The following is a 16,324-nucleotide window of genomic DNA, read 5'->3' as shown; positions in this document are numbered from 1 at the left end:
TACAGTGTTCTTTGTTTAATCGTCTGTAAAATCAAAAGGTGCAAAAGCTTTTCGGAAATCCTCAACGTACGCCACTTCTTCATCCTTGTCAAGAAGGCAATCTTTCCAGTTGACTTTCTCATCACAATTTAGTAGATTCTCCGAGCAGAACACATCCCTGGAATGAATCGATTTTTATAGAAATTGGTGGTACAAAATTAGTAGTTAACAAACCTGGCAAAATGAATGGGAAAATGTTTCATTTGGCGCGTGATAAGAGTACTGTCGTCGGGCAGCTCGGCAAGGAAATAAGGACCCATTTCTGGTAGCATTTTCTCGGAATCCAAAACTGGCAGAGTCTCAAACTCCAGATTGAATTCCTCCGCCTTATCCTACAAGATAGGAATTATATAAATGCATTTAATTACATGATTGGTTTTAATGATTACCTCAAAGCTATGTTTTATTTTCCAGGCGTAGCCTTCTTCAAAGGCAAGCACATTAATCTGCAAGTGAACAGACTTGTAATGTCGCTCAGTAAAGCAAACAACTTTTCCCAAGGTTTTAAAGAACTTTCGTAAAGCTGACTTGAACTTATCCAGCTCCTCCCAATCATCTGAACTGAGTTGAGCAGCACAGGGCACATGCTTTGTGGATAATATCATGACGTGATACTTGTTTATGGGTCCTTTAGCGAGAGCCAGGTAAAAGCGTTCACCTACAGTGATAATAAGATGTTTTTCCACATCGGGTGATGATAAACAGAACCAGCATTTATCTATAACGAAAAAAGAGTATTAAAGATGCATCTACTTAAATACCATATTTAACAAACCTTGCTCAATCTGAGGTATTCTAGGACGCTTATCCTTTCTGTTATTATCACCGTTTTGTCGTTTACGGTTGCCACTATTCATCTCAAAGAAATACTGTCTATTTTCGGACTAAAAGAAAGAAGGTTCATAATAAGTAAGGTCTCTAATAGAAATTAGGATACTTACAGAATCGTTTTTGGTGATGGTTTCGCCCAAATCTAAACCTATAAAAGGACATGGTATTTCGTTGGTAGTCTTCTGAACTAGATCGAGTAGACGTGATTTGTCCACTGGCTTCAGACTAAGTGCATAAATGTACTTGGCTTTTTCGGCATTTCCCACATCTGCGAGTGAAATAAAGCGAGTGCACAGCTCAAACTGAGTGGTTTCATCTTTCGGCATACGAAAAGGTGCACTTTCGTAGTGGGTTCCATTGATGGCACAGAAGTGATACCTCGGTTTGATCTCCCGACAGAGAAATGATATCAACTTCGAAGCTGTGACCTAAAGTAAAGAATTGCTATTTCACATAGTAAAGGAAACTATAATGAAAAGCTCACGTTTTCCTTCTCCTTCATTCCATATGGCCATTGTGAAGTGAGCAGCACGTCCACTCCTCTGTATTCTGTAGAACAGTTCTTGGATACCAAACAGGAGTTCCTGACGGCTATAACATCGGCTTTACTGAATTCGTGTTCTGACCTAGAGGTGTCTGCTGAGCCAGGCGCCTCCGAACCACTTAAATATGCTATCTTAACTCCACTGCTTAATGTGTAGACTCCACGTCTGCCGAGATATGTGAGGTTGGTGCAGATTTCACCATCAGACAAATTCTCAAAGTATTTTCCGTGCTCCTTTTGGTTGGGTCCCAGAATATAGGTGGGAACGGTGACTGAGGATACATAGAGCTTTTATTGTTTGTTACAGGTTTATATCTTATTTTACTTACTATGTTTAAATCCATTTTTGTAGGCAATCAGCTCCTCGTTTTGCTTGTCCTCACCAAAAAAGTCGCCTACACAGCACAGGATCTCAAAGGGTCCCGCCTTTTTATTGACTTGCTCCACACGTTGGAACAGTTGCTTGAAGCGACCCCTTACATCGCCCACGACTAATCTATTTACCAAAAATAAACATTTAATAAATAAGTTTATTTCGCGGTGTTCTTACTCACATTTTAGTACCCGCGTCCATTGTTATCGATAGGTGAGCTAGAAATTATCAATCGGATAGACTAGTTACCACTACGTGCTGCCAACTTGACGAATTAATATGGCGCAAGAATTCAATAATTAGATTGATGTAACTTTTTAATATGACACCTTAAGTTAAGTTCTTACAAAATTAAAATGTTCTTTTAATCACAGTAAAATACAAAAATTATCATATTTACAACTCGCTTTAAACACCATGACACACTTTGAAGTGAAAATGTCAGCTACATATTTTTTGGCAATTGATGTTTAATTGACCGAGGAACGTTCTAAACTTATATAACGAACTATAACCTTACTGCAATGTCAATGGCCCAAAACATAACATTATTTATGACATTGGCCCCAAATAGCAGCAGATTGCAACAATGAACTTTTGCTGGGCTTTTCTGGTCATGCGTGGCTGGCACAATTAAGTGGTTATTACTCTTTTCGTTCCAATAGATGTGTTGCTGCGTGAGGGATATAAAATGGGCCTTACTGCTTCATATTCCTATCAGTCATATTAGTCACTCAATCGCAGTAATGTCGCCTAGTCTGGTTTTTGTGATCTTAGTTCTCCTGGGTCTAAATACTTATCAAGTGTTTAGCCAAACAACCATTGATTGTCAAAGGCCGCCTCAGCTTGTGGTTTGTATTTATAACAATTTATAGAATGTTATTTTAAAAAATTTCCTTATATATTTCTAGGATCCCGCACTTTGCTGCAGAGATGGAGGCCGCGACCAAGTGGCCGAGCAGTGCGCCCAGCGGATTTTAGGTACAGCAAATGGACAGAAACCAGGTGGTCCTCCATCACTGGAAACAGCTGCGGTAAGTAATCTTTATTTCACTTTTATATGACAGTAATGTATAAGTTTATCCATCACTCAGTGCCTTGCTGAATGCATCCTCACATCATCCAAGTACATAGAGGAACCCCAAAAGCTAAACTTGGCCAACATACGCAGTGATCTCTCGGCCAAGTTCTCCAACGATAGTGCCTATGTGGATGCAATGACGATGGCTTACTCTAAGTGCGAGCCCCAATCGCAGCGCAGATTGGCAATGATCCAACAACAACAGTCGCAGCAGCAACAACAAAGATGTAGTCCCTTCTCCGCCATCGTGCTCGGTTGCACCTATATGGAATACTTTAAGAACTGTCCAGATCATCGGTGGACGCAAAATGCCCAGTGCGCCCTGGCCAAAGCCTATGTCACGCAGTGCGGATTGGGAGCTTAGCTAGTAGGTAGGAAACTTATAAATAAGATTTAAATATAAAAGAAAAATCAAGAAACATTATATATTGGGAGATCATATTACATAAACCATTATTTTAAATCTTATATAATAACTAACGATTGAAAAGTAGTTAAATATGCCTTTTAAAAGTGAGTTAATCGCCAAGAGGGTTTCGATTTTAATTTTTTTATATGTCTTTTTCCGGATCTTTTGAGTCAGTTATTTAATTTGACCAGATTCCAACCGGGGTTTACTTAATAACGAAATGCAGTCACACTAATGAAGTTATCGATGTATCGGTAAAATATACATTTAAGTGTGACAATCGCAGCTTCCTCTTCCCTCAGACGTTTTTTTCGTAATTGTTGAGATAAAGTCGCAAGTGAAACGTGCTAATTCTAGTGCAGACACTGCCCAAGTGCTCTTTTTTAAAGACAATCTTGAATTATTCCAAAATGGTTGACCTCACCGACGCCGGTTCGCCGTTCCAGCAATCCATTCCCGACTTTGCCTTTTACGTGCCGGCTGTTGTTGTTTTTACCCTGGCAGGTGAGTTCTGGATGACCCCTCCGAATGTGTTATGTTTGTACCACCATTTAGACCCCCGCCCCTCCCAAATTTTACGCATGTTAAATATGTATGTATGTATATATAGCCTGGCCGAAATCCCGGCGAATTGGGTCAAAAGACTTTCACCAAGCGAGCAACTCAATTGAATGTTTGGCCTCGGCCTAACTCCCATTTTTACCACAGCTGTTGGATGTGCCGTTTGTGTTTGGTTTTTCGTTCTTATCTGTTTTGGTTTGAAATATAGATTAGTTTCGGATTGTGATTTTGGCAACTTGACTTACGTGTTCTATCTGCCGCTCATAATGTTCCATTCCGGTTTTCTTGCGTACGTAGCCAAAAGTTTATGGTCTTTGAGAGCGATAAGGGCAACCTGATAAGGAATCGACCTGCCACCATTCATTAGTCCACGTAGTACAGTCAAACATCATCTTAGAAACATCTTCTTTAAACTATGTTATAATTATCTTTCTTTAACAATTTCTGCATTATTAACTTAAGAATTCCTATAACATTTTCATTACATCGACGAATGAAGAACGACTTTAAATGACCACTGATATGTATAGTGAAGGGATTGTAGATATAAAACCATAATATTATTTACCAAAAATAATCACAAAATTGCGAAAAATATTATATGCCTTGTTACTTTGTAGTTGTCTCTCGTGGGTGGGCGTCTAACTTGGGTATCGTCTTTATGTGTGTCCGGCACTGATTAGAGGGTTCTCCCTTATCGCATGCTACATATACATATATTCTCAGCAACTTCTTGGGACTACCTTTGAGAATATGCTGACGAAGGCAGATGTCGAACCGAAAAGCGCAGCGAAAATTCAACTAGTGGACATATCTGAGAATAATGAAATATAAGCGACTGATTACACACGAGTGGCAGTTTATTTTCGTATTGACTTTAATATACATTTTAGAGAGTGTTCATTCAGTCCCACCGAACAGCAGAAGCCGGAGCACGTAAGCACCGGCGATCTAGCGCCAAAATTAAGAGATATTTAAAAGTCTGTGTGCTGGGGGGAATAATTAAATAAAATTTTTTTTGATTTGTAAAATATTTTAAATTAAAATCGTTATTTTCACTGCATGCCGCGTGTCAAGCTTGTGTTACAGATAATCTAAGACCGTAGTACTAAAATCTATTCTCGTATCAGATTAGTTTCTTTTTTGCCACGTTGTTTGTTTCTGTGATTTTGTTTGCCCCCAGTAGCATGCTAGATATCCAGAGACTAGAACCGTAAACCATGATTTCCTATATGTACCACCCATTCAGACGCGAACCGCTAAAGGCGAGAGCCCATAAAACACAGCCCGTAAACTAGAACTGAAAACTAAGATTAGATCATGGCTGAGGATCCGGTGAACCAGCAGGCGTTTGCTGAAGACGTGGCAGCTGCCGCCGCTGCCGGAGGACCCGCTGGTTTTGCTGGTCCCGAGCCAGGACATCCCGACTTTAAGATGCCCAGTCCCGAGGAGATATGGAAGCTGGTCGAGGGCATGGAGGGCATTTCGGACGATGAGCGGGCTGAGCTCCGCGAAAACATTTTTAATCCGAAGCCACCGTCGCCGGAAGATTTTATGCGCCAGTATGGACATCCGGGCCACAGTTCCCGGGAATACCTGGTGTTCTTCGTGATGCTGGCCCTCATACTAATTGTTTTCGGTAAGCGTCCTCCGGAACATGCCAATGCCGTTTAACCCTTATCGGGCGTGATATCCGCACCTACTTGGATTTCTGGGGGAAAGGGGGCGATAAGGTTTTAGGAGGAGGCCCTGCCAAAGCACTCACACTCACGAGCCTCGACTAGAATGTTTGCTTCGTTTATAGGCGTTCGATTTTCGATAAGATAACCAACGGTGAGCGTAGGATCCAACACAGATACAGCTAATACCAAAAAAAAAAAAAGAGTAGTACTTGTCAGAGACTCATGCCGGCCAGAAGTTGACACCTAGACCCTTTAGGAAAATTCAGCAACATGAGCTTGTCAGGATCCGATGAGCTCGGCGTTATCGAGCAGCTGAAAAAATCCGTGGAGACGATAGTGGCCAAAACGGGTCCCAGCAGCAAATTCTCACAGGATCTTGTCAAACGGATTGGCGAGATGCAGAGCAAACTGGAATCGCTAGCCGAAACGGATCGGCATGTGTTTCTTGCGGAAATGAAAGACAAGTTTCAGGAGACGATAGGACGGATCGAGCAGCGAATAGTGCAACATGCCCATATAGCGCAGACCTATTCTAGTTCAATAGTGTCAGCAGTGATCTTTCTCCTCGTCTCGATATTCGGTCTCAGTTACCTTGATTTTATGTTATAACTTATCAACTAATTGGTATTTCCTTCTTCATATTACAGCTCTGTTCGGCTATAAGTTGTACAAATCGCTGACGGAGAAGGAGCTCAAGAAGCAGGAGAAGCTAAAGAACAAGCAGCAGAAAAAGGCTAAGAAATCAAATTAAGCAAGGATAAGATGGAGACGAGGATATCCTTAACGTAGTGCTTTGCGGCCCTGAGACCTTCCATCCTGTTAATCAATACAATCGCCCTGTAAATGACTAAATCATAAACCAGTAAACGTAATAAAATAAACAGTACCCCGGTAACTCTTTTAAATGCCACGGTAATTGTGTTGTTACGAGGAGTCGAATTAATTGCCATTAAAGTACGACATCAGGAAATGCAAATCGGTGTCGTGACCGAACTTGTTGCTGCCGTCTAGGTAATCCTGGCCTCCGTTGCCATGGGAAACCCGGTCGTTTTGTCGAAGAGCCTCCTGTCAGGAAGCTATTAATAGTCAGATTCAGTTTCCAGTTACCCAGTTAAGCAGCACACCCGGAGGCATCAACTCAACAACCTTTTTTCGAATATATAAAACATGTCGTATTCAAGCCGTAAGTAGAGCTTTGACCATGAGTTCCTACTTACCATCGCTGTGCTAATCAGGATTTGGTTTCGACTTCCATTTGCCGGACGAGGGATGGTGTTATCCGAGGAACGACATGCACTTTATCCGCAGCGCGGAGTGGGTGCCCGTGGAGAAGGCTGGCGTGGGTCGTTCTTTTGCCAATCCCAATGGCGTGATCTATCCCCGGGTAGTTGGCATGATTCCTCGCTACGGAGGCCATGTTCCGGGAAATAAGTTTCGGGTGGGCAACACCTACGGCCGTTCCACTATAGATGCCAAGCGTCATCTGGCTCTCAACCACGATTGAAGACCAGATTCTTCGATTACTAATAACCTAGTTCACGGATAGCCAATGAAATTTTCTGTGTTACGCTTAGAAAAGCACCCAAAATAAATCGTATACTGTAGAACTGTCGATCTGAAAATCTTGGTTTGGATAATGACATGTTGAAATAAAATTATTCACATATTAAATGTTTTAGGGAAGTTTATGACTTTATTGTATTTTATTTAAAATTAAGAATTTTTTTATGATCCTAAAAAATATTTTAATGTATACATTTCAAAACAGTAAATTTATTTATTTACAATAATAATTGATAAAATAATATTTTCATATAAACGGAAGAAATAAAATGCGAGAAATATTACTTTTCGTGTGTGAAATTTTGAAATGTTATGCGTAAATTTCACAATGCTTTCAAGTACCTTTTAAGTTGAATTCAAGGTAATTTTTCTTTAAGAAGCCCAAAAAGACAAATAAATCCAAAGACAAACAGTGTTACCAAGACGCGAAATGTGTTAAATACATTATTTATGTCTAATTTTAAATGGTATTTTGGGAACCACAAGCAACAGATTCACAGATAAGAGTAAATAACAGATCATCATTAACAAACAAATTTCTAATGGTGGTTATTTAGAAATCCGATTGAATATTTATGAAATCCAGGAATCGACAAGTTTCTAACCAGCATTCCGCCACAAATATAATCCAAAGAGTAGGCAAATGATTAGCAATGGGCATAAGCTTACTTAACATCTGGAGACGTGGCCTCCACACAAGTTCCGCCCGGTTGCAGATGATCCAGGGCTCTACGCCCACCAAGCGAATATGTATAGTGGGCGCCGGACCCGCCGGCTTCTATGCCGCCCAACTAATCCTGAAGCAACTGGATGATTGCGTAGTGGACGTAGTCGAGAAACTGCCTGTTCCCTTTGGACTGGTGCGGTAAGCAGAACTAGCTTTTACGAGGCGGTGCTGTTGGTACCCAAGCCGAATCCAAAGAGTGGACCCACAATAGATCGAAAGATGCCACTAAAGTAGGCTAAAATAGCAAGGGGATTTTGTAATCTTAAAGAATTCAAGGCTTGTAACGTACCTCCCACTTGATCAAGGCTCCACAAAGGATTGGCTGCAGTCAGGGCCGGACTTATGATTACTAACAGACATACAATGATTGTTGCAACACCTAGCACCTGCATCTTGGAAGCCAAACTGTTACTCCCTCCCCAAGACTCAATTGCTTATATTCGCACATGGTTGCGTGTGCACGGCATTTCATTGCACTTATCGACTAACGACTTGTCCCATTATGCAAATCACACATTACAGCTTTGGCGTTGCACCCGATCATCCGGAGGTCAAGAACGTAATCAACACCTTTACCAAGACCGCCGACCATCCGCGTTTGCGTTATTTTGGCAACATATCGCTGGGCATGGATGTGAGTCTGCAGGAGCTGAGAAATCGTTACCACGCCGTGCTCCTTACCTACGGAGCGGATAAGGATCGACAATTGGAGCTGGAAAACGAACAGCAGGGTAATGTAATATCTGCCCGGAAATTTGTAGCTTGGTATAATGGATTGCCGGGTGCGGAGAACCTGGCTCCCGATCTCAGTGGTCGCGATGTCACGATTGTTGGTCAGGGCAACGTCGCTGTAGATGTGGCCAGGATGCTCCTTAGTCCACTGGATGCCCTAAAAGTAAGTGCATTTTATTAAGCAAAGCAAATAATAATTGTTACTATTCCCACAGACCACTGACACAACGGAGTATGCCTTGGAAGCCCTATCTCGAAGTCAAGTAGAGCGAGTGCATCTAGTGGGAAGACGTGGTCCCCTGCAGGCCGCCTTTACCATTAAGGAGCTCCGGGAGATGCTCAAACTTCCAAATGTGGAAACTCGCTGGCGAACTGATGATTTTTCAGGTAAGAGACAATATTTCTTCTAGGTTTTTACTGTCTAAAGAAGTCCCATATTTAAGGCATTGATCTCCAGTTGGATAAACTACAGCGACCACGCAAGAGACTCACCGAACTGATGCTCAAGAGTTTAAAGGAGCAGGGCAGGTCCTCTGGCTCCAAACAGTTCCTTCCCATATTCCTGCGAGCTCCAAAGGCTATAAACCCTGGGGAAATGGAGTTTTCTGTCACGGAACTTCAGCAGGAATCAGCTGTGGCTACAAGTTCCACGGAGCGTCTTCCTTCGCATCTAATCCTACGCAGCATTGGTTACAAATCCAGTTGCGTGGATTCAGGAATCAACTTTGACAATCGACGCGGTCGAGTTCACAACATTGACGGTCGCGTTCTCAAGAATGATGATTCGGGAAAAGTAGATCCTGGACTCTATGTGGCCGGTTGGCTAGGAACAGGACCCACTGGCGTGATTGTGACCACCATGAATGGCGCTTTTGCAGTGGCCAAAAGCATTTGTGATGATATAACCACGAAAATTGTGGACACCACTTCAATGAAACCGGGATACGACACAGTTGGCAAAAGAGTAGTTTCATGGGATGGTTGGCGACGTATTAACGAATTTGAGTGTGAGGTGGGTAAGTCCAAGGGAAAGCCCCGTGAGAAGATCGTTAGCATAGAGAATATGCTGCAAGTGGCGGGTGTCTGATGCCAGGATTCCATGGGTTTTGGTCGACAATAGTGTTTTTAGAACCATTTTAGATAACTTTTATTTATCTGTCATTTGTAGCCTTTGTTTTTCATTGTATATATAAAAACCTTAAATAAAACACATGAAAATCTCTTAATTATTGTTTCTAAATTATTTGTGAAAGTTAAATTATAGTTAGTAAAATGGACCACGCTATAACGCCGGAGCCGCATTTGGTGCCAGGGTAAGAAAGCTTTACTTTTGTATCCTTATTGTTTTGATATATCATTATTGCGATGTCCACAGGTACACAGGTCATTGTGCTCAGAATCGGGACAGAGTGGGTCGAACCTATGGTCGTCAGACACACAAGTTACTTATAGATCCCTGTATTTACCATGCCCCGGAACTGATTGTAGCACCTATTCATGCCAAGCATGGGCTTAAAGATTACCCCACAGCGCAAGAGCTGAAGATACTGCGCACTCGTGAGCAGCTAGTGGACTCCGTTTACAGACATCCAATTATACCAGGATACGCTGGCTTTGTGCCAAATATAGTGAGTCAAATTGGAAAGCGTTACGTGGCCGCCGCATCCGCAGGTGTGGCTCGTCACGAGACCCTGATGGAGTGGTACCGCTGCGAGAATCGGACGCTTAGGCACCGGGACCTGCTGGAAAGTGGGAACGGTTTGTTTGAAAGAAAAATCAACGAGAGGCTGCTGCCACAGTCCTACTACCGCTCCCCTTTAATTCCGGTCACCGGAGTATCCAAGGGTATCAAGGACGAGGTCTGTCCTCCTAGGGCCGAGAAGCTTTGCTACAGCAAGTTCACATCGCCGCATTTCCTTGAGGACGAGGATGCAGACAAATTTATTATTAATGGATACGCCGGACATATCCCCATGTCTGTTACACGTTTCGGGGAGTCCAACAAGGTTCTTACCAACCGGGCGCTCTGCAGCTTCTCGGATTATATGTACAAGCAAAAACGAGATAAGTGGTGTTGTGGCCAGGACCTAAGCCGGCCGGCCATAACATGTCCACCTGTTGGGCACTTTGTAGTCTATCATACCGACAACGGAATGATTCCCAATTATGCGGGTCACGTTCCTGGGGAGACTTACAAGTTTGGACGGACGTACGCGAAGACCACCTATGATGCCAAGCGGTGGCTGGAGGTGCACAAGAATCTCACCGTGCTCCCGGAGGTGGCCAACCTGGATTACGCCTACTAACGAACTCAATGTAAGGGTATTCCCCTCTGGATCGTTTTTAAAATGTAACGCTTTCGCAGAGCCTTGCCACTCCGCAGCGGTTATTGGAGCATTTATTGTCTATGTATTACATGGTCACATTGGCGATTGTTGTGATGTATCGATACAACAACAACATCCCCAGCTTTCTATCTACGTCGTTTGTTGCAGCAAATAAATAAGTTTTAATTATTTGTGCACCTCTAAAATGTACGAATTGTGGCTAATGCCGTGATCAACTGCAGTGCAGTGCCTCCTATGATCGGCACAAATGTAAATTCGGTCGTTCGGGCAGTATAAAAGGACTAAAGTGTCCACAAAACGCCAAACGAAAAAATCTTAAGAATCGAATTCGAACAATTCAAACACACACACGTAGTGCCGCACCGTTCACACACCGCTGTGCAGTACAGTACCGCAGTGCGTGCGAGCGAAACAACCGGTGTCTTCTCAGATAACATACATTTGTGTACCTACCTCTCTTCCAAGTGGTGAGTTGAATGCCGATTATGCACCCTGCACGCGTCGGGCCGAGCATTGTATGCAATAAGTTAAATGCACTGCCGCAAACAGGCCGAAACAGGAAACATCCTAGAAAAACATACACCCTATCTAAACAGATCCATATCCAGACCCCCATCTCTAAATATTTTTCAACTAAGATTTATGGCGGGAACTTGAACGGAGTGTGCGCACAGGTCACTAACAAGTCGGTGCGACCCCAACTGCGGTCGACTTGTTTATTAAGAGCGAACAAACGAATAAAAATAAAAACAAAAAAATATATATGTAATTTGTTGTAGCAGGTGAGATTTACGACTGTATGTTGGGTTCGGAGAGGAGAGAACTCTTCGTATTGAGAACGGGGGCGAATAGGAAACCGTGAAAAACCGCCAAAATGGGTTGAGTTCTTTTTGCATCGATTTTCCCGGCCGGAAGGAGAAAATTTAAAAAATTCGAATGTAACGGCTGGAAAAATGATATAAAAACGAAATCTTTCTTTTAATAATGGTATAACCAATATACAGGTGAAATTCTCTTAATCAATCCCACAAAACTAGAAAACAATTTTTGTAAATGCAGTGCCCATAAACTGTTCTATACTGATTATATCGAATTCCATAACTGGAACATTCTTAAAATGAATTGTTTTTTTTTTTAAGTTCTAGTAAGTGAAATTTTAACAGCAATAGCAATAAGCAATAAGGCAATGATAAAAACAGTGTAAATCAAGTATTAACGTTTGTACTCTTTTTTTCAATTGCAGAAGAGTGAGTGGAGTGATGAGCGAATCTCTGTCTTCTCAAGTGGAGGAGACCAAGGTGTCCGATGAAGATGGCGTAAAAGAGAAAGCTGAAGTATCTACTGTTAAAGGTACGGCGGGATCGGCCATGGAAGTACAAACAGAAGATATTGGTGGACAACAGCAAATGCAGAGTGACCCGGGGGATAAGGATAAGTCAGCCACGGTGGATATAAACACTCTCACTCCCTCCACGCCCTCGCAAACACCCCCACAATTGCTGGCCGCCGAAACTGCCACATCGGGAACCACGGCAGTCATACCGGAAAACATCTTGTCGCCGCCCAAATCAGAAACCCAAACGGATGAAACCAACACGGCAACATCAACGTCCTGCTCCCCGGCCTCCGAGGGTCAGCGATCCCCTGCGGCAGAGCAACAGTCAACGGCACCTCAACCGCCACAGGAGCAGGCACAACCCATAGCGGCGGTCAATGGCTCCATACCAAAGTCGGGAAAGCCTCTTTCTACAACGCTTAGCGGCAAAAAGCCGAGTAAAGCAGCCACTACATCCCCTCGCGCCTCCAGATCCCGCAAACCCAAGACGTTACCCATGTACGAAAGCGAAATTAGCGACAATAAAATGGGTATCAAGCTGTGCATCAAGAAATCCGATGCCGGAGATGGCGCACCTGCTGGTGCCACATCTCCGCCTGTTGCAGTTCCCGCAGTCTCAAAACCGGTGCGCAAGCGCGTCCGCAAACCAAAGCAACAGGACAGCGATGAGGCGGAATATGAGCCGCGAAAGAAAAAAGGTGGAGGAAGCGGTGGAGAAAAGAAGGTTTCAACGTGTTCGGATGCCGATGCGGCTGCCGAGCCTATCGGGCAGAGTGTCTGGGCCCAAAAGTTGCCAGAGGAAGTTCTCTTTAGGGTTAGAATAAAATCAACTTACCATAAATATGAATTGCTAATTCAAATGTAATATTTTTACAGATCTTTGAGCACGCTGTGGACACTCAGGGTTGTTTGCCCACCCTGTTTCGCCTCGGCAGAGTATGCTCACTATGGCGACAGGTTTCCCTAAGGCCCACACTATGGCGCACCATGGATCTTACCACATGGGTGAAAGAGAAGTATCGCACTGAACTGAAGCTCAAGTGGTTTGTGGACAACCGCTGCAGTGCCTGTACAGAGCTGAATGTTTGTAAGTTGAATATAGAAACTTCGAAACTATCACTTATTTCGAAAATTTCCTTCTTTAGCCAATTGGAAAATTGCAGACATAAATTGCTTCCTTTCCAAGTTGTCCAGCGGTTGTCCGAATCTTGCTGGCATTACATTGTCTGGCTGGAAAGGTTTCACATCGGATCATCTGACGTATTTGGTGGATAACATGCACAAGTTGCAGCGCTTAGACTTAAGTTCCATCAATGTAAGTTTTGGCGTATAGTTAAAACCTATTTCTTATGTTAATTTGTATCGCATAGGTTGAGATGAATGCCAGCAAGAGCGCTGTGGGTGTCAACTCCCTGTGCAATGCATTACAGACAATGGGCAGTCGTCTTACGCATCTCTACTTGGCGCACAATCGTCTGGCGGGAATACCGCAAATTGTCGGAATTCTTTCGGTGAGTAGTGTAGTCTTACATCTCATTTATTTTGAGTTATTTGACTTCTGTTGCTTGTTACAGACGCACTGTCCGAATCTAACGTTATTGGATCTCTCGAACGTGACCACTCAGGCCACATCTCACGGTGTACTCCACATTGAGAAATTGCAGCGTGGCTGCCAAAAGCTAAAAGTCTTGCGGGTGACAAACTCCCACATAACGCCGAGCACGGCATCAATGCAGGAAATTGTAAGGCGGTTGACCACATATTTTGTGAATAACTTACAAAAACAAGCATTTTCAGATGGACTCTCCCGGCTTTCCAGATCTGGAAGAACTGTCTGTGGCTGCCTTAACAGATGAATCGCGCATCATTAGCGACGATCACCTGCAACGCATCCTGAAGAGCAGTTCCAAGCTGAAGCTACTTGACGTGCGTAACTGCACACGTCTAACACACGAGAGCCTTATCCGCCTACCAGCATGGGATATCAAGCATTTATTCCTGTCAGGTTGTTCAGTTACCCGGGATATGGGGTGAGTTTTATTATTTACTATATTAAAAAAATGCAACTTAGTCACAAGTTTATCAAACGTAGATCTGGACTGGAACTTATTGCATCCAAATGGGCGCACAGTCTCATAGAACTAGATTTAGCTTGGGCAAATATGCAACAGCCCATAGATAATGCCCTTCGTGCCCTCGCTGAAAAGGGCAGGGAGTCCCCCATGGCGTGAGTATATAATGAAAAATGTTTAGCATTGTGCGCTCATAAAACACTCTTTACGCGTTCCTTGCAGTCATTTAAATTTGTGCGGCTCGTCCGTTTCCGATGAGGCGGTGAAGGAAATACTGACGAATTGTCGAAAGATGAGCTCCATAAACCTGGCATCGTGCCGTGGGCTACCGCGTGGTGTCAAACGTCTGATGCAAGGACCACAGGAGCTGGGTGAACTGCGAGAAGTTCTGGGGGTGCAGCTGAAGAACAGCAGTGGGAGCAACTAATCCAGTCAGTGGGCGAGTCCACACATCGGTTTTATTGTTGATCAGGCGGGCCAAGTTTAAATGTAATTTAAATTGTTGCATCCCTCTTTGCGCTAAAGGCCTTAAGCGCTTTGTTGATTTTGTAATGTAGTCCGCAAACATATTGCAATATTTGCATATTTGCAATCGCTTGCATCTTCCAATAATGCTTATCTTGTTTATAGGCCCTAGAGTGTAATTATTATTGTACTAGATTAGTATTCTCTGCACAGCGGCAGCAGCGAGTCCCTCCCCTTTTCTGGAGGTTCCCGCATTATATGCAGAGCAACCTTTTGTAAATGCAATATGTATTCATAATTTAGTTGATTCGAATTTTTTGCAGCGCGAAAATCATTATTTTTCGAGGACAACGTTTGCAACGATTTTCAATGATTTTTTTTAATATATATGATATACATATATATATATATATTTACTGATTAATTGTTAGTTAAGTCCGACCATTGAGCGTTTGTAAAGTATGTATACAAGAATTTAAAATAAGTTTAAAGTGTATGATTCGCAATACAAAAACCATATATTTACGGTAAAGTAGTCGTCAATTCGAAGTCGCTAAGGCAATTTGTAGAATGTTTTAACCCGATAGAAATGTACATATTGGCGTTAGAGAAACTTTCCGAATGGATGTTTTTATAAACAAAATAACCATTAATAAAGGTAAAGCATATACCACACATACATAACATAAATTAAAACAATTCAATTGTTAAGCATTATTAGCAGTTAAGAGACGGCAATTAAAGGTACATTTAATTTAAAATAAACGCAAACATTTTCAATCTACGCCCTGTATAATCTCTTTAGAGCAATAGCACACCGATTAATCGGGTTTATTGTATAATTTTATTCAAATATGCGGGAGATAATATTGCATTACGAGCTATGTACGGCCAAGACAGCAATTACAGTACGAACCCGGTTTGGGTTCGGATACTTCAGTTCCATCGATTAGATCATCTAGTTCTTCTGCAGCTTGTCCACGTCCTGAATGTAATCGGTGCCGACCTTGACGATGGCGGCTCCTGTTCCCAGTCCTGCCAGGGTCGCCAGCAGGGCGTTATCTTGCGGCAATGCGGACTTGATTAGCGCCCAGGCCAGAACGGATCCCATAGAGAACAGGGTGGCTCCCAAAAGGGCGTAAGCTCCCCGCTTGTTGTTCTTCACGTCTTTTAAGTGGGGTCTGCCGTAGATGTAGAAGGCACTGCCCACTACCGCCGAGATTAAAAAGACGTTTGTCAGGTCCTTTTTAGGCAGGATCTTGGGTACGATCTGGGGGTTCATAACATTCACCGCTAGGGCTCCGTAGCTCACTATTCCGTGCAGCGGTATGTAGTAGTTGAACACATTCTCCCGGGTGAAGGGCTTTAGGCCCACTTTGTCGCATATGCTGCAGGCATCGTTGGACTGTGTGCTGGCCATTATATTCGGTCAAAATGCAATTAAATCTTCAGATCCCGGTTTGGTGGGGTCGATGAGTCGTCTTCTTCTTCTTGTTATGTAAAAAAACAGGGTTGCCAGGACGCGGTAGAGCTAAAAATAATACCGGGTCTTCGCGGTCAC

General features: G+C 43.0%; 9 protein-coding genes across 12 annotated transcripts; 6 read left to right on the top strand and 3 right to left on the bottom strand.

Moving 5' to 3' along the window:
- LOC108106422 (CWF19-like protein 1 homolog) lies at positions 1-2,003 on the bottom strand. Its single transcript, XM_017213451.2, has 8 exons — positions 1,969-2,003; positions 1,744-1,910; positions 1,355-1,686; positions 981-1,298; positions 815-923; positions 429-757; positions 214-371; positions 1-157 (listed from the first exon to the last, which is right to left on the bottom strand). Exons 1-8 carry the CDS (start codon positions 1,986-1,988, stop codon positions 16-18), a joined length of 1,575 nt encoding a protein of 524 aa, XP_017068940.1. The 5' UTR covers positions 1,989-2,003; the 3' UTR covers positions 1-15.
- A 519-nt stretch (positions 2,004-2,522) lies between these two features.
- LOC108106428 lies at positions 2,523-3,361 on the top strand. Its single transcript, XM_017213456.1, has 3 exons — positions 2,523-2,638; positions 2,699-2,821; positions 2,882-3,361. Exons 1-3 carry the CDS (start codon positions 2,534-2,536, stop codon positions 3,230-3,232), a joined length of 579 nt encoding a protein of 192 aa, XP_017068945.1. The 5' UTR covers positions 2,523-2,533; the 3' UTR covers positions 3,233-3,361.
- Positions 3,362-3,533: 172 nt separating this feature from the next.
- On the top strand, positions 3,534-6,406 carry LOC108106431. Of its 4 annotated transcripts, none has more exons than XM_017213461.2 (3): positions 3,716-3,781; positions 5,088-5,477; positions 6,168-6,406. In XM_017213461.2, the coding sequence occupies exons 2-3, from the start codon at positions 5,159-5,161 to the stop codon at positions 6,269-6,271; spliced, it is 423 nt and encodes a 140-aa protein (XP_017068950.1). In that variant the 5' UTR covers positions 3,716-3,781; positions 5,088-5,158; the 3' UTR covers positions 6,272-6,406. The 4 variants fall into 4 exon arrangements, with proteins under 4 accessions (XP_017068952.1, XP_017068950.1, XP_017068949.1 ...); XM_017213460.2 differs by lacking the exon at positions 3,716-3,781 and adding an exon at positions 4,481-4,774; XM_017213463.2 differs by lacking the exon at positions 5,088-5,477 and having other exon boundaries at positions 3,534-3,781.
- A 109-nt stretch (positions 6,407-6,515) lies between these two features.
- On the top strand, positions 6,516-7,132 carry LOC108106436 (protein FAM166B). Its single transcript, XM_017213468.2, has 2 exons — positions 6,516-6,703; positions 6,756-7,132. Exons 1-2 carry the CDS (start codon positions 6,688-6,690, stop codon positions 7,022-7,024), a joined length of 285 nt encoding a protein of 94 aa, XP_017068957.1. The 5' UTR covers positions 6,516-6,687; the 3' UTR covers positions 7,025-7,132.
- A 177-nt stretch (positions 7,133-7,309) lies between these two features.
- On the top strand, positions 7,310-9,765 carry LOC108106424 (NADPH:adrenodoxin oxidoreductase, mitochondrial). The gene is made up of 4 exons (XM_017213453.2): positions 7,310-7,948; positions 8,333-8,705; positions 8,758-8,929; positions 8,986-9,765. The coding sequence occupies exons 1-4, from the start codon at positions 7,737-7,739 to the stop codon at positions 9,627-9,629; spliced, it is 1,401 nt and encodes a 466-aa protein (XP_017068942.1). The 5' UTR covers positions 7,310-7,736; the 3' UTR covers positions 9,630-9,765.
- Positions 7,930-8,232, bottom strand: LOC108106437. Its single transcript, XM_017213469.1, has 2 exons — positions 8,100-8,232; positions 7,930-8,045 (listed from the first exon to the last, which is right to left on the bottom strand). The coding sequence occupies exons 1-2, from the start codon at positions 8,200-8,202 to the stop codon at positions 7,966-7,968; spliced, it is 183 nt and encodes a 60-aa protein (XP_017068958.1). The 5' UTR covers positions 8,203-8,232; the 3' UTR covers positions 7,930-7,965.
- On the top strand, positions 9,740-11,075 carry LOC108106426 (UPF0605 protein CG18335). The gene is made up of 2 exons (XM_017213455.1): positions 9,740-9,855; positions 9,918-11,075. Exons 1-2 carry the CDS (start codon positions 9,815-9,817, stop codon positions 10,846-10,848), a joined length of 972 nt encoding a protein of 323 aa, XP_017068944.1. The 5' UTR covers positions 9,740-9,814; the 3' UTR covers positions 10,849-11,075.
- Positions 10,878-15,547, top strand: LOC108106420 (F-box/LRR-repeat protein 6). Its single transcript, XM_017213449.2, has 9 exons — positions 10,878-11,357; positions 12,134-13,040; positions 13,103-13,313; positions 13,372-13,541; positions 13,597-13,737; positions 13,801-13,968; positions 14,024-14,256; positions 14,319-14,453; positions 14,521-15,547. Exons 2-9 carry the CDS (start codon positions 12,150-12,152, stop codon positions 14,723-14,725), a joined length of 2,154 nt encoding a protein of 717 aa, XP_017068938.1. The 5' UTR covers positions 10,878-11,357; positions 12,134-12,149; the 3' UTR covers positions 14,726-15,547.
- A 41-nt stretch (positions 15,548-15,588) lies between these two features.
- Positions 15,589-16,269, bottom strand: LOC108106430. Its single transcript, XM_017213458.2, has one exon. It carries the CDS (start codon positions 16,181-16,183, stop codon positions 15,722-15,724), a length of 462 nt encoding a protein of 153 aa, XP_017068947.1. The 5' UTR covers positions 16,184-16,269; the 3' UTR covers positions 15,589-15,721.
- Positions 16,270-16,324: the final 55 nt, after the last annotated feature.

Source organism: Drosophila eugracilis, unplaced genomic scaffold (assembly GCF_018153835.1).
Source record: "Drosophila eugracilis isolate 14026-0451.02 unplaced genomic scaffold, ASM1815383v1 contig_90, whole genome shotgun sequence".
NCBI classification, from domain to species: Eukaryota; Metazoa; Arthropoda; class Insecta; order Diptera; family Drosophilidae; genus Drosophila; species Drosophila eugracilis.
This window is presented reverse-complemented; position numbering and strand designations above follow the sequence as displayed.

Bases quoted from the DNA above. Each gene is read 5' to 3' on its own strand.
- LOC108106420 (XM_017213449.2), top strand. From the start codon at position 12,150: ATGAGCGAATCTCTGTCTTCTCAAGTGGAGGAGACCAAGGTGTCCGAT. The intron at 13,542-13,596 runs GTAAGTTTTGGC...TGTATCGCATAG, and splicing joins TAGACTTAAGTTCCATCAAT to GTTGAGATGAATGCCAGCAA. The intron at 14,454-14,520 runs GTGAGTATATAA...CGTTCCTTGCAG, and splicing joins GGCAGGGAGTCCCCCATGGC to TCATTTAAATTTGTGCGGCT.
- LOC108106437 (XM_017213469.1), bottom strand. From the start codon at position 8,202: ATGCAGGTGCTAGGTGTTGCAACAATCATTGTATGTCTGTTAGTAATC. The intron at 8,046-8,099 runs GTACGTTACAAG...TTGCTATTTTAG, and splicing joins GAGCCTTGATCAAGTGGGAG to CCTACTTTAGTGGCATCTTT.
- LOC108106431 (XM_017213461.2), top strand. From the start codon at position 5,159: ATGGCTGAGGATCCGGTGAACCAGCAGGCGTTTGCTGAAGACGTGGCA. The intron at 5,478-6,167 runs GTAAGCGTCCTC...TTCATATTACAG, and splicing joins CCTCATACTAATTGTTTTCG to CTCTGTTCGGCTATAAGTTG.
- LOC108106428 (XM_017213456.1), top strand. From the start codon at position 2,534: ATGTCGCCTAGTCTGGTTTTTGTGATCTTAGTTCTCCTGGGTCTAAAT. The intron at 2,639-2,698 runs GTTTGTATTTAT...ATATATTTCTAG, and splicing joins AAAGGCCGCCTCAGCTTGTG to GATCCCGCACTTTGCTGCAG. The intron at 2,822-2,881 runs GTAAGTAATCTT...TCCATCACTCAG, and splicing joins CATCACTGGAAACAGCTGCG to TGCCTTGCTGAATGCATCCT.
- LOC108106426 (XM_017213455.1), top strand. From the start codon at position 9,815: ATGGACCACGCTATAACGCCGGAGCCGCATTTGGTGCCAGG. The intron at 9,856-9,917 runs GTAAGAAAGCTT...CGATGTCCACAG, and splicing joins GAGCCGCATTTGGTGCCAGG to GTACACAGGTCATTGTGCTC.
- LOC108106430 (XM_017213458.2), bottom strand. From the start codon at position 16,183: ATGGCCAGCACACAGTCCAACGATGCCTGCAGCATATGCGACAAAGTG.
- LOC108106424 (XM_017213453.2), top strand. From the start codon at position 7,737: ATGGGCATAAGCTTACTTAACATCTGGAGACGTGGCCTCCACACAAGT. The intron at 8,706-8,757 runs GTAAGTGCATTT...CTATTCCCACAG, and splicing joins GTCCACTGGATGCCCTAAAA to ACCACTGACACAACGGAGTA. The intron at 8,930-8,985 runs GTAAGAGACAAT...CCCATATTTAAG, and splicing joins GCGAACTGATGATTTTTCAG to GCATTGATCTCCAGTTGGAT.
- LOC108106422 (XM_017213451.2), bottom strand. From the start codon at position 1,988: ATGGACGCGGGTACTAAAAT. The intron at 1,911-1,968 runs GTGAGTAAGAAC...TTTGGTAAATAG, and splicing joins ATGGACGCGGGTACTAAAAT to ATTAGTCGTGGGCGATGTAA. The intron at 1,687-1,743 runs GTAAGTAAAATA...ATGTATCCTCAG, and splicing joins CAAAAATGGATTTAAACATA to TCACCGTTCCCACCTATATT.